General features: G+C 46.2%; 1 protein-coding gene across 12 annotated transcripts in view; it reads left to right on the top strand.

The window, feature by feature from the left end:
• Positions 1 to 13,669, top strand: part of CENPE (centromere protein E) — a 383,839-nt gene extending 370,170 nt beyond the window's left edge. For all 12 annotated transcript variants that reach the window (XM_075350238.1, XM_075350220.1, XM_075350205.1 and 9 more), the window contains 2 exons: positions 5,546 to 6,033; positions 13,348 to 13,669. In XM_075350238.1, the coding sequence (XP_075206353.1) occupies positions 5,546 to 6,033; positions 13,348 to 13,442 (583 nt within the window). In that variant the 3' untranslated portion in view covers positions 13,443 to 13,669. The remainder of the gene's footprint in view (positions 1 to 5,545; positions 6,034 to 13,347) is intronic.
• Positions 13,670 to 14,061: the final 392 nt, after the last annotated feature.

Below are 14,061 nucleotides of genomic sequence, written 5' to 3'. Positions count from 1 at the left end.
CCAAAAAGGATGGGTCAGTTCAACCCATCCTGGACCTCAAAAACCTAAACAAACATGTGCACGTACGGAGATTCAGAATGGAGTCCCTAAGGTCCATTATTGCATCAATGGTCGAAGGGGAATTCCTCGCCTCCATAGACATCAAGGACGCGTACCTGCACATACCCATCACCCCAGATCACCAAAAGTTCCTATGCTTCGCAATTCAGGACTCCCACTTTCAATTCGTAGCTCTACCCTTCGGCCTTGCCACCGCACCAAGGGTCTTCACCAAAGTCATGGCGGCCGCCATGAGCGTCCTTCACGCCAGGGGAGTAGTCGTTCTCCCTTACTTGGACGACCTCCTCAAGGCCCCCTCCTTCTGCGACTGCTCAACCAGCGTACAAATCCCTGTGGACACCCTATCCCGCTTAGGGTGGCTAGTGAATCTGGACAAATCATCCCCGATCCTATCACGATCCATCACCTTCCTGGGCATGTCCCTGGACACCCGTCGGGGCTTGATCCTTCTCCCTCAGGACAAGGCAATCGCTCTTCAACGAGCGGTACGCTGCCTTCTACGTCCTCCGGCTCGCTCCATTCGATTCAGCATGAAAGTGCTCGGCAGGATGGTGGCGGCTATGGAAGCAGTACCCTTTGCTCAACTGCACCTCCGCCCACTGCAGCTAGCCCTTCTAGCAGCCTGGGACAAGAGCCCCTTCTCCCTGGACAGACATCTTCACCTGACGCCTTCAGTCAGGTACGCACTCCGCTGGTGGCTTCGGTCCTCATCCCTATCGAAGGGGAGATCTTTTCTCCCAGTGAACTGGCTGGTCCTGACCACGGATGCCAACCTCCTAGGCTGGGGAGCAGTGTACCTGCACCACACTGCTCAAGGACGTTGGACGCCCCAGGAGTCTTCCCTACCCATAAACACCCTGGAACTCCGCGCGATCTTCCTCGCGCTCAGCCCTCTGCTAGCGGGTTGTCCGATTCGAGTCCAATCGGACACTGCGACAGCTGTTGCCAATATCAATCGGCAGGGGGGCACCCGCAGCAAAGCGGCTTATCTCGAGGCCCACAAGATCCTCAGCTGGGCCGAATCGACGGGATCAGTGATATCAGCGGTACACATACCGGGGGTAGAGAACTGGGCAGCAGACTTTCTAAGTCGCCAAGACCTGGCTGCCGGAGAATGGTCTCTCCACCCAGATGTGTTTCTACACATCTGCACTCGCTGGGGCACACCAGACGTGGACCTAATGGCTTCAAGGTTGAATGCAAAGGTACCCGCGTTCATAGCCAGGTCACGCGACCCGCAGTCCATCGGCGCGGATGCTCTAGTCTTCTCCTGGCACCACTTCCGCCTGCCTTACATATTTCCACCTCTACCCCTGCTGCCGTGGGTAATCAGGAAGATCAAGGCAGAGGGAGTCCCGGTGATACTGATAGCACCGGACTGGCCCAGGCGCGCCTGGTACGCCGAATTAGTACAAATGCTTACAGACGCACCGTGGCGCCTTCCAGACATCCCAGACTTGCTGACCCAAGGGCCCATTTCCCATCAGAACTCCAGAGCCCTGAAGCTGACGGCAGGGCCATTGAGACATGGATATTAACAAGAGCGGGATTCTCCCCCGCGGTTATTTCCACCATGATCAGCGCCCGAAAGCCTGCTTCAGCCCGCATTTACCACCGTACGTGGAAAATCTTCCTTTCATGGTGCAGGGAAACTAACATCCAGCCTATGCCTCTGGCCATCCCCAGAATTCTCGACTTTCTACAGTCTGGCTTGCAAGCGGGTTTGGCTCTCAGTTCCCTTTTTAAAGAGCAGGTCTCAGCGCTCTCACTCTTCTACCAATGCCGCCTGGCTCAAAAACCACAAGTCAAGACCTTCCTCCAGGGCGTTTCCCATCTAGTTCCCCCGTACAAACGGCCGCTGGAACCATGGGACCTCAACCTCTGGACGGTCTCCAGAGGTCTCCCTTTGAACCTCTCAAGGAATCCTCCCTTGTTCTTCTGTCCTGGAAGGTAACATTCTTAGTGGCAATTACGTCCATCAGACGGGTTTCGGAGCTGGCAGCCTTGCCGCGAGCCTTTTCTGATCTTTCACCAGGACAAGGTGGTTCTACGCCCTCTCCCGGATTTCCTTCCAAAGGTTCTTACCCAGTTTCATTTGAACGAGGACATTGTCCTGCCTTCCTTTTGTCCACACCCAGTTCATAGGGTGGAAAGGTCTCTGCATTCGTTAGACCTCGTCAGAGCTCTCAGATATTACATATCCAGGACAGCCCCATTTAGGAAAACGGACTCTTTGTTCGTTATTCCTGAGGGGCTTAAGAAGGAACAGGCAGCTTCAAAGGCAACGCTGGCTCGCTGGATTCGCTCTGCGATCCAGGAAGTCTACCGCTTGCAACTCAAGCCCATTCCTAGTGGGCTGCGGGCTCATTCCACGCGAGCAGTTGGCGCTTCGTGGGCCATTCGGCATCAGGCTTCAGTGGAACAGGTGTGTAAGGCTGCGACCTGGTCTAGCCTACATATGTTTTCAAAGCATTAGAGTCCATACCCAGGCTTCAGCTGAGGCAAATCTGGGTAGCAAAATTCTGCAAACGGCAGTAGAGCACCTCTCTCAGTAGGCGCTCCAGGCTGTCCGGGACTGATTCCTAGTCCTTGGGTTGTGTTGTTGTCGTCTTTTATGTTTCCCACCCATGGACTGCTTTAGGACGTCCCATGGTCCTGTGTCCCCCAATGAGGCGTCAGAGGAAAAACGGATTTTTGTGTACTCACCGTAAAATAGTTTTCTCTTAGCCATCATTGGGGGACACAGCACCCACCCTGTTGCCCTGTTGGGCCTTGGTTCTCTCAGTACCTTATTTGGTTATGACACTTTTTTTCCTCATGTTCCTCTGAGAAGTTTTTACTGGGTTTTTTTTTTTCTCCTACTGCTTGTGTACTAAAACTGAACTTGCCTGGCCCGGCCAGGGGGTGTATACTGCAGAGGAGGAGCTATGCTTTTGCATCTACTTAGTGTCCTCCTATGGATAGGTAGCATAACACCCATGGTCCTGTGTCCCCCAATGATGGCTAAGAAAACTATTTTACGGTGAGTACACAAAAATCCGTTTTTTATTCTTTTTGGGGTTTTTTTCTTACTGGTGATAGTAATGTTAAAGGGGTGGTCTGGTGCCTTGTTAGTCGTGACAGAGCCTGCTGTTCTGTTCTTCCTCTGCACCCTGATCACCACTTTAGTGCAATACAGCAATAAGCATACTTTTTTTCTTCATGCGACACAAGCACTGACACGGATTCTACCAAAACACGGCACGTTTTCTATTATACAAGCACTGACAGTCACAGGTTCTTTCAACCAAACTTCTTTTCTTGTAAACTTCAAATACAGTTTTTCAAGTCTACTCAGGCGGGCACACTCTTGTTCCCCAAAGGGGGTTACCATTATGATTCCTACATTTTGCCGACAGACTGCTTTCCTGGTACTCAGGCTTCCGGTGGAGCACTTGAGCCCCTCATCCCCTCTTCATTGTTCATGGCAGAATCAAGAAGTCTTCCAGTCACCCCTCGTCCTACCCATAGGGACTTAGCTAGAAGCTATTGACGGTGCCTTCTTTGACAACATTCCTCTGCCTGGTTTTGTCAGGACCTACTCTTTTAAGAGCCCGCTGACTGAGGGGGGTTCGTTGGGTATACACCAGGAAACTGCCACAACCCGGGCTCTACACACTCTACCCACACCTTGGGACGCAGTTAGAACAGTCCTCTCCTCACTAGGACCCCGCATGTTCAGCACCCGGATTTGACCCAAAGTGCACGCCAAATTAAAGTGAATGGGGTTCTCCTCCACCACGTCTCCCACAGATGCAGTCTAAAGGTGGCTTTACACGCTACGATATTGTTAGCAATTGCTAGCGATATCGTACGCAAAAGCACCCGCCCCCGTCGTTCCTGCGTTTGTGTGTGATCGCTGCCGTAGCGAACATTATCGCTACGTCAGCGTCACACGCACTTGGTCGGCGGCGTCGCTGTGACTGCTGAACAATCCCTCCTTCAAGGGGGAGGGACGTTCAGCATCACAGCGACGTCACTAAGCAGCCGGCCAATCAAAGTGGAGGGACGGAGCTGAGCGTGATGTAAACATCCCGCCCACCTCTTCCTTCCGCATTGTGGCTGGCGGCAGGTAAGGAGACGTTCCTCGCTCCTGCGGTGTCACACACAGCAATGTGTGCTGCCGCAGGAGCGACTAACTACAACGAAAAACAACCCTTACCGATTTTTGAGTTTGGGACGACCTCTCCATGGTGAACGATTTTCACCATTTTTGAGGTCGCTTAAAGTCGCCGGTACGTGTCACACGCTGCGATATTGTTAATGACGCCGGATGTGCGTTGCTAACAACGATACCCCGACGATAAAACATTAACGATATCGTAGTGTGTTAAGCCCCCTTTACTCTCCCACAGGGACTCTCCTGCTATTTCCTGTCTTCCTATCCTTTTTATTACCTAAGCTCCTCCCTAAGCCGAGAGTTCCAGGAAAGCCGTTTAAACACTGGCCATCTAGTGACCGTTTAAACACACTATACCATTATATTAAGTCAAAACATTACATTTTACACACACTGGATTTGCAGGTCTGGGGAGGCCGAGCCTTACACCCCTTTACTATACAAGTATTGAACCTTCCTCTATGCTATTTTCTTTTTTGGTCTTAAGTCCTCCAGACAGATGTATGGGAAAGGTATCCTACCCTCCTCCTATTGGATGCTTCGCTCCGCTGTGTGGGAGAGATGGCCAACAGTTATCTAATATCTATAGGGAACTCTCAGATGTCTGGAATAACTAGGATTGAGCATGTTTGATTTCAACTGCCCAATCCTTAGGTTCACTTGCAGAAGTTATCTACAGAAGTGTCTAACAGTGATTCTCACTTCCGCCTATAGAAAAAAATTGCACATTCAGCAGTATTTCCATAAATATAGAAGGAAAGGTGACCGCAGCCTCGACACATCTCTCGGCTGACAACTGATCTAATGGGTCCACATAGCTTCCACGTTGTAATCGCTCTACCAAACACTGTGCATTGGAGGAGCGAGGGTGTTTTCTTATGTTCTAGAGATAGCTGACACAATCTGTGAAACTGCAAAGCTATAGAAGTAATGCATACTCAGCTGTCCTTTCTCCAGGCCTCAGAGCGGGGCTTATATTCCACTATTTATTGTCTGTAGAAAAATGGTTGTAAAGTTTTGTTTTTTTTCTGCGCTCCATTTAGTGTTTATAAGAGAACTGCCGAAGACCTTTTTAAAAGGCCCCTTAAATGTGAAATTAGGGTTTTGTCGCTTCACCTCAGCATAAAAGCAGCTTGCTGATATTTCTGCCTTTATAGCCTGCAGTCTTTAGAGTCTAATTTCTTGGTGCAGATGAATGGGCCATGTCATTGATCCTGACTTTGTAAAGCTTGTAGATTGAGATAAGTAGAAAGTTGCATTTTCTGAGGAAACCATCTTTTACAGTAGTTTTAAAATGTTTTTCTTTTGTAATTCATCCCTTTACAGGTCTTCTGAAGATAAAGCTAAAAAGCTTAAGGAGAAATCCCCAGAAACCCCTACAACCCTCTGCAGCTCATTGCATAGTGATGAAATCCTGTCTCATAGTGATACTGATCCTTCCAGAGCAACACCAGGGTCTCCACAGAAGACAGAGATGCCACCCAGCCATATCGCTTCCGAGGCCAAAGCTGGCACATCTGGAGACAATCCACATCTTTTAAGTAGGATTGATGTCCACAGACCTCATCCAATGTCCCCAAATAAGTTGGAGCGACACAGTATTTCTACAATGTCTCCGCCTTATGGGAAGCGGCTTTATTCTCCACTGAAGACTGAGGGTCCGCTGTTCAGCTCCTTGACTTCACCTTGCAAAAAACGGAACTTCCCAGAAAAAGTGGACTCTCCAAAAGAGAAATTCTATGATGCGAGGTCCAAAACTTCACTTTACTACCCAAGCAAGTTTTTTGATAACTCCACTCTTGGCCCTTTACCAGGTAATTAAAGCCCGAGCTCATGATGTCTGATCATATGGCTTTATCAGTATGCCGTCATCTCTTTATACCGCTGAGAGCCATTAAATGTGTGCAAAAAGCCAGATAGTCAGAAATAACATTTATAAATCTAAAGGCCACGTCTCACTAAGCAACATCGCTAGCAACATCGCTGCTGAGGCACGACTTGCTAGTGATGTTGCTGTGTGACATCCAGCAACAACCTGGCCCCTGCTGTGAGGTCACTGGTTGTTGCTGAATGTCCTGGGCCATTTTTTAGTTGTTGCTCCCCCGCTGTGAAGCACACATCGCTGTGTGTGACAGCGAGAGAGCAACAACTGAATGTGCAGTGAGCAGGGAGCCGGCTTCTGCCGGCTTCTGCGGACGCTGGTAACCACGGTAAACATCGGGTAACCAAGAAGCCCTTTCCTTGGTTACCCGATATTTACCTTCGTTACCAGCGTCCGTCGCTCTCACGCTGTCAGTGCCGGCTCCCTGCACACATAGCCAGACTACACATCGGGTAATTAACCCGATGTGTACTCTGGCTAGGAGTGCAAGGAGCCAGCGCTAAGCGGTGTGCGTTGGTAACCAAGGTAAATATCGGGTTGGTTACCACGCGTCGCTGGGGGCTGGTCACTGGTTGCTGGTGAGATATGCCTGTGGGACAGCTCACCAGCAACCCGTGTAGCGATGCTCCAGCGATTCCTGCCAGGTCAGGTTGCTGGTGGGATCGCTGGAGCGTCGCTTAGTGTGACTTTACCTTAACGCGGCAGAGGTAGTAAAATGTAAACATGGCTTTGGCTTATGCAGGCCCCCCCCCCTCCCTAGTGTGATTAGTTAGGCAGTGTAGACTGTCAACGATTCTGGCTGTATGTGTACCGCCCCGCGGGCTCGGCTGCGACCGCCGAGCCGCTCGGATCTGTGCTCGTACTGTGGGTGGTGGCTCGAGCCTCTCTGATTTCCGCCTTTCTCCTGCACCTCTGTGTGTAAATCTTTTGACTCCTGTGCCTAGACACCGGTAGTCCGCTCCCCGACTGGTATATGCCGGAGGAGCCCGTTTGCCCGCAGACGCTGGCCTTTTGGGTCTCTATGCCTTGGCGGAGGCTTTAGCCTGTATGGTTGGGCTGTTGCCTTCTAAAGGGATTTGTGTGGGGTAGGTCCTTGAGTCCAGCCCGCAATCAGTTGATTCGACTTGGCCCTGTCTGTTCAGAGCTTTGTGCTGGGTCTGAGTACCCTGCCTGGTGCTCCAGTATCCAGTTGGCTCCCCGATTTCGGTTCCGGCGGGCCACTACCCTGTCCCGGTCACTTACGGGTCCACCGGTCGTTTTCCCAGTCTCCTGCAGGCGACCACCACCGTCTGCCTCCTTGCCAATGGTGACTGGGCTCCGACCCAGCCACCTGGTAGTCTATCAGGGCACGGACACAGGACTGCCCGTGACCTTGACTGCTCTCTCCTCGCACTTGAACTTCACTCCTCTAGAACCTGAACTTGACTACCGGTGTTTCCCGCCTCCAGGCTTGTGTACTCCTCGGTGGGCGGAGCCAACTGCCTGGCTCTGCCCCACCCCCCCTGGTGTGGACATCAAACCTGGAGGGTGGTGACAAGGGCTTTGGTTTGGCTGGTGTTACCTAACCGGGAGGGTGTGTGTGTGTGTGTGTGTGTGTGTGTGTGTGTGTGTGTGTGTGTGTGTGTGTGTGTGTGTGTGTGTGTGTGTGTGTGTGTGTGTGTGTGTGTGTGTGTGTCTGTCTCTACCTGGGACGACCTGGATAGTCCACGGCGTCACATATACATGACTTGTACAAGGTTTAACTTGGATTGTCAATGTTCCCTTATAGGTGATAGTTTTAGGTGTGCTAGTTAGCTTTTGACATGGGTATATAGGAGCCATATGATGAAAATTGACCTGCTCATCTGGCCACTATAAGATAATATAGCAAAGCCTACCTTTTCATTTTAAAGGGTAGTTCTGTAAAGGGGTTTTCTGGTCTCAAAAGAAAAAATCTGCAGTCTCTCTACGTGACTACAGATTGCTGAGTCGTGACCATGATCAATGCTCCACTGTCACAAATGCCCTGTATTACCGATGTGACTGGGCAGTTACTTGAAGCATGTATGCGATTCGCATAGCTGTGGTCGCATGCCATCTAGTCTCACCCAGCCTTTCTCAATAGAGACTTAAGAGAAGCGCAGGAATCTAGTCACCACGTGACCGCAAAGTACCCAAATTGCACATGTGCAATCCGGTCACTGCCCAGTGTAGACTATAGAATTGTGATGGTGTGCAGTTTCTTTTCAGACCAGGCGTATACTTTAAGATGGGTAATCAATAGGTAATGTTTGGTCGGTGGAGACCTGATCGCTTTGGTACCTAATGAGTTATCAACCACCCCCAGTGAAAACTATAGAGGACACCCACTTCTACAGTCCTTAACTGGTAAATCATTAGGTGACAAATACCTTGAAAGCTATTATTTCCACAACGGAGAGCTGAAATTTTAAGGGGAGGATCCACTCCCCTAATTATATCCAGTGTCCCATTCAACGTGAAAAATTTGGTGATAGATCCTTTAGGGCTGTGATATAACGAATTGCTTATCAATGATTAGATGAAGGGGTATATATCATATTATATTAAAAATGGATTATTAACGGTGTCATTGACAGATCCCTCTACGCCACCTTCATATAGTAATCCTAGTGAGGAAGCAGGTAATGGTTGAGAGATATATATTTTGGGTTTTTGGGTTTTTTTGTTTTGCACTCTGTCAAGACCTCGCCCATACTATACCAATAAGGCTGCATGCACACTGGCCCATAGTTTTCATTTATCCACATACATTCTTTTATAAAACAAATTTGTGTGTCTGATCTGTATATGGGAAAATCCTGGTGGTTGGTTCCCTTTAAAGTGCAGGCAGTGCCGTACTGGCACTAGCATGTTGATTAGAAATCATACCTGCACTTTTCAGATGGGATCTTCGATTGCAGAAGACAACATTTCAGAAAGGTCCAAAAATTGGTACATTCTTTGACATGTGCAGCAGGGCGGGCCTTTGTGAGTCAGGTCCTCTGCGTAAAGTCCCATTTACTTTATTTAAATTTTACTCTGGCGCGTGTGCATTGCTAAAGTAATGGGGTCTTCATTAAAATGGCACCAGAGTCTGTGCATGCGCATACTGCGATCTCCGACTCCATATTGTTTAAGACACTGGAGAAAACTAAGCAGCATCAGCGCATGCCCAAAGGTAATTATTTTTTTTTTTTTTTTTCATCTGCACATGCATTGATGCCGCTGGTAGTCTTCTACAGTGTCTTCAATAAAATGGTGCTGGAGATCGCAGTGTGCCTATTCACTGACCTCATTATTCTAGCAATGCGCACACTCCAGCCATGGCTGTGCCGAGTGAGACTTAAATGGGCCAAGCCAGGAGGAAACCCAAGGAGGAATTTACACAGAGGGCCCGACCCCACAAAGTCCCACACCGCTGCACATGTCAATAAAAGAATGCACCAAGGTCTGAACCTTTTTTATCAACTAGTTTTTGTTTTGTTTTGTGTTTTTTTTGGATTTTTGATTGCAGAAAAAGAAAAAAACAAATCTCTAAAGCGAAGGTATGATTTTATTCCCCATCCATGCCTGCACTTTATATAGTAAAATCCTGCTGGTTGGTTCCCTTTTTTAAAACCAATTCTCATCTGTTTTGCTGATCCGACTCTGCCATTAAAGTCTATGGGGAGCTATTTTTAACATCTGCGTTCTATCCATTTTTACTGATTGATTGCGAAGAGTCATTGAAGTATAAACAGCTTCAGCCTATCTTATTCAGCTTTAAAAAAATAAATAAATAAAAAATAGGTGGTTTATTTTTGATGGACTGAAAAAAAGAATATGGATGTGACTATAGCCCAATGACTGATATATTCCAGTCCCCACTGCCAAACAGAGGGAATGGAGAACACGTGCTGTTTGGTTTTTGTTGTTTTTTTTTTTTGTTTTTTTATCTATTTTTCAAATTTTATATCATAGATACTTAGTTGTTTGTTTTTTTTTTTTTTGTCGCACTACTATTGATTTGTATTTAACATTAGTATCTGGCTCAGATAAAAGTAGGTGTATTACTGGTTGTCAGTGGTATGCGAATCCTTATTGTTTGGCATGGTGAGGGTTTGGTCTTGACATACAATAAAAGGTGATCTGACTGCACATTTGGCTGTATGGTACCGATGGAGTGGGTTTTATTACACTTTTTGGGCACTTGTTACTGAAAATATAAGCGTCGAATAGAGCCAATATACTGATAATTATGCTGACTGGCCTCAATTCATCATTTTTGGGATTTTTTTGAAGTCCCTCTTGTCAACATTGTCTTGTGGTATCTGCAGACATTGCACCAAATTTTTCAAAATTGTGCACGGGTTTAGTAAATTCTGCGCAAAAGTCAACTATTTGTTTTTAAGGTTTTTTTTGCATCTTTTTAGAACTAAAAATTTTCAAATCCTCTAAAATGAGTTTTGTCTAAAAATATACTCCAAATTGAAAACTGCCCAAGAAGCTTTACTCCAGGCATGGACTGAAAGGGGTTGTCCCACAAAGCACATTTTAATTAATAGATCTGGGAATAAGAATAAGTTCCACAATTGGATGTGTTTTATAAAAAAAAAGTTCCGGTCTCAAGATGTTTATAAAGGTGCCCCCCTCTATTGGCCGTATGTGACCGTACTGGGACATGGTCTGATCATACCACATCTCCTGGGCAGGAGAGGAAGCAAGAGTATAAAGACATTACAGCATGGGCTCACAGCTGTTTTACCTCAAAGAAATAAACATACAGGGAACTGTTTTACCTCACAGAAAGCAGTAGTTCTTAACTCGTACTGTGCTTTTTGTATTCTCTTTTTTGTGTCCTTCCCTACCCAGGAAATGTGGTATGACAAGTCGATGTCCCTGTATGCAACTTAAAAGAAAAAAAAAGGTTTTATTTTTTTATTTTTTTTTTTTTCCTTGAAAAGTTGCACAATAGAGCCAAAATATGCCTTACTTCTTTCCTACTCAAAAATACATCAGGTGTGTACTGAAATGGTTTTACACCAAATTCACAGTCGCAAAATATCTGTATGGCTGTGCGCACGCTGCGTTTTCCGATTATTTTTTTTTTTTATTTTTTTTTTATTTTTTTTTGTGCAGTTTGTTGCCAAAACTGCATGTCTTTCCTTCTCCCAGCAAAGTCTGAGAATTCAGAAATGCTGTGTACACATTGCTTTTTTTTTTTTTTTTTTCGTTGCAGTTTTTTTGGTGCAGGAAAAAAAGCAGCTTGTTAATTCTTTCTGCGTTTTTGTTTTTTTTGTTTGTTTTTTGTTTGGTTGGTGTTTGGTTGGTGTTTGGTTTGTGGTGTTTGGTTTGTGGTGTTTGGTTTGTGGTGTTTGGTTTGTGGTGTTTGGTTTGTGGTGTTTGGTTTGTGGTGTTTGGTTTGTGGTGTTTGGTTTGTGGTGTTTGGTTTGTGGTGTTTGGTTTGTGGTGTTTGGTTTGTGGTGTTTGGTTTGTGGTGTTTGGTTTGTGGTGTTTGGTTTGTGGTGTGTTTTTGTGTTGTTTGTGTTTGTTTGTTTATTTTGTTTTGTGTTTTTGTTTTTTTTGGGGGGGGGGTTTAGCTCTTCCAGCCTTTTTTTAGTAAAAAAAAAAAAATTTTGTATTTTTTTTTTTTTCTGGCGCAAGGTGGGTTTTTGGGTGACAATAGAAACCTACAGTGTGCGGACATAGCCTAATTGCCCAGAATCCTCTGCCCACAAAGCAGAAACAAAGAAAACAAGCAAGCCCAAGACTTAAAGACAAAAAGGAATGGTGAATTGAGGCAATGATTGGGGGGCGCAATGCAAGATAAACATACACAAAGCCAATGATGAAGTGTCTGGGGGGGAAAAGTCCCTTTTACAAAGGCAATTGCTCCCGCTAGCTGGGGAGCAATTGTCCCCTTAAGTGCCCCACATAAAATAAAGACATGGGCGCCAATTTATAAACACTGACTTTGTTTACGCCGGTCGTGATGTGTGGGAGTCGATGCTCCTCATGAATTATTATTAAACAAAAAAGCTTACGGCACATTGCTTAGCAAAATAGGGTCAACAACAATACAATGAAAGGTGCCGAACCCATACCACTCCAATAGGCATGGAAGCAAGGAGGACAAGGAGTTTTAAAGGTACAAAGTTAAAAGGTAATTTTTATTAGAACAAATATATTAAAAAATAGAATTATGCATTTTTCCATAAGACACAGTTATAGTACAATATTGACAGCAAATACGATTGGTACAAAAGAATGGTACAGTGGGTACACAGGTGAGAGTGAACCTAATGAACGCCCTAAAACAGATGACCTAAAGAGTAAAGGCCGAAACAACGGCTAAAAATAAAGGTCAAAGAAGTGAAAACCTGGGCGCCCGGTCCACAAACACCTGCAGATGGTGAGCGATGAAAAGGCAGGCAATGATGACCGGGTGTAAGTCCAAAAACAGGGGGTGATCGCTGAATATACAGCTGGCAAAAAGTCAGCGTTAATGCCTAGGACGCCGGTGCAAAATACATAATGACCGGATGTACGTCCAAATGCTTAAGCCTAAAATAATTGCCAAATAAGCAGCTAACAGAAAAGCAGCAATGATACCTAGGACGCCGGTGCACAATGCCAACCGGATGTACGCCCAAAGCCTATGCTTGTGCTGATCGCCAAGTGTCAGTTAGCAAACAATCAGCGGTGATACCTGGGACGCCGGTAACCAGAGCCTACAGGAAGGAGTGCTCCACGTGGAGGACCCGACGTACGTTTCGCAATGGATTATGGTCGCTTATTCATGGATCTGTGTACCCACTGTACCATTCTTTTGTACCAATCGTATTTGCGGTCAATATTGTACTATAACTGTGTCTTATGGAAAAATGCATAATTCTATTTTTTAATATATTTGTTCTAATAAAAATTACCTTTTAACTTTGTACCTTTAAAACTCCTTGTCCTCCTCGTGAATTATGGTGGCAGTGCCCATGCCCCCGCTAAGCCAAAATGGCATAACTCCAAGGGTCGCAAAATTTTAGTGCAGCCTTGAGTTGTGCCAACATTCTGCAACTAGTCAATGTTTTTACAACAAAATACTGTTGTGAAAGCTTTGACTCTGGCCCATACACTCCTCTTGGACTTGCACTGCTCCAGCGATGTTGGCACAAGTCCTTACTGGAACGGTACCCGTCTCAGAGGTGAGGGGTTTTATTGTTCTGCCAATCTGGACTTTATTGGGCGACGCATTTCCCTTTTTCTCTTACAGATTTTTCTGCTGAAACTGCTGCTGATCGTGCCATCAATGACTGGTGGGACCGAACCGGAAAAACCGATAAACCAAATGACTGCAAACCATCTTGAGCTGCTTACGATCCACCCCAATCATTTTAGACCCTGATCGCAACAGAAGATTGGTGCATGACTGAATTTTGTGCACTGTAACTAAGTTTTTCACGAATCATTGTAGAGATGAATGGTCTTAAATATAGGAAAATGTGAATAGATTTTCCATATTGTAAGAGAAATATTTTTTTTTTTAGCTTTTCTTGTGTTTCGTCTTCTGTCTGATCTGGTATTTATGTTAATAAAGTGCAATGTTTAAATGTGGCTTTTTTTCAGAAGTCTTCCTTCTTATATAAGGTGCTGCCGTTCATAATGAAATAAAACAAGAAAAGTGTCAAGGACCCAAATGTCTTAAGCCTGCCATTGGCGCAGGCCCAGCTAGAGTGTGACCCTGGCAAAGGGGAACGGTGTGCTGCCTCTTTTTGGGCCATGCCATTGACCAGAGGAGAAGTGGGAAGTTACATAACGTGGTGGTGCCAAGAAGTGTGGGCAAGGTCACAAGCAAAGGCATAGTCACATGCAGGGTGTTTGGTTTGTTTTTCTTTAGTGTTAATTTATGCAAATAAGAAGCTGCATTTTCCAGCCCCAGAATAGGGTATGAGATTTCAAAAATCTTAGGCCAGAGTCACGCATCACA

Source organism: Anomaloglossus baeobatrachus, chromosome 1, assembly GCF_048569485.1.
Source record: "Anomaloglossus baeobatrachus isolate aAnoBae1 chromosome 1, aAnoBae1.hap1, whole genome shotgun sequence".
Taxonomy (NCBI): Eukaryota; Metazoa; Chordata; class Amphibia; order Anura; family Aromobatidae; genus Anomaloglossus; species Anomaloglossus baeobatrachus.
This window is presented reverse-complemented; position numbering and strand designations above follow the sequence as displayed.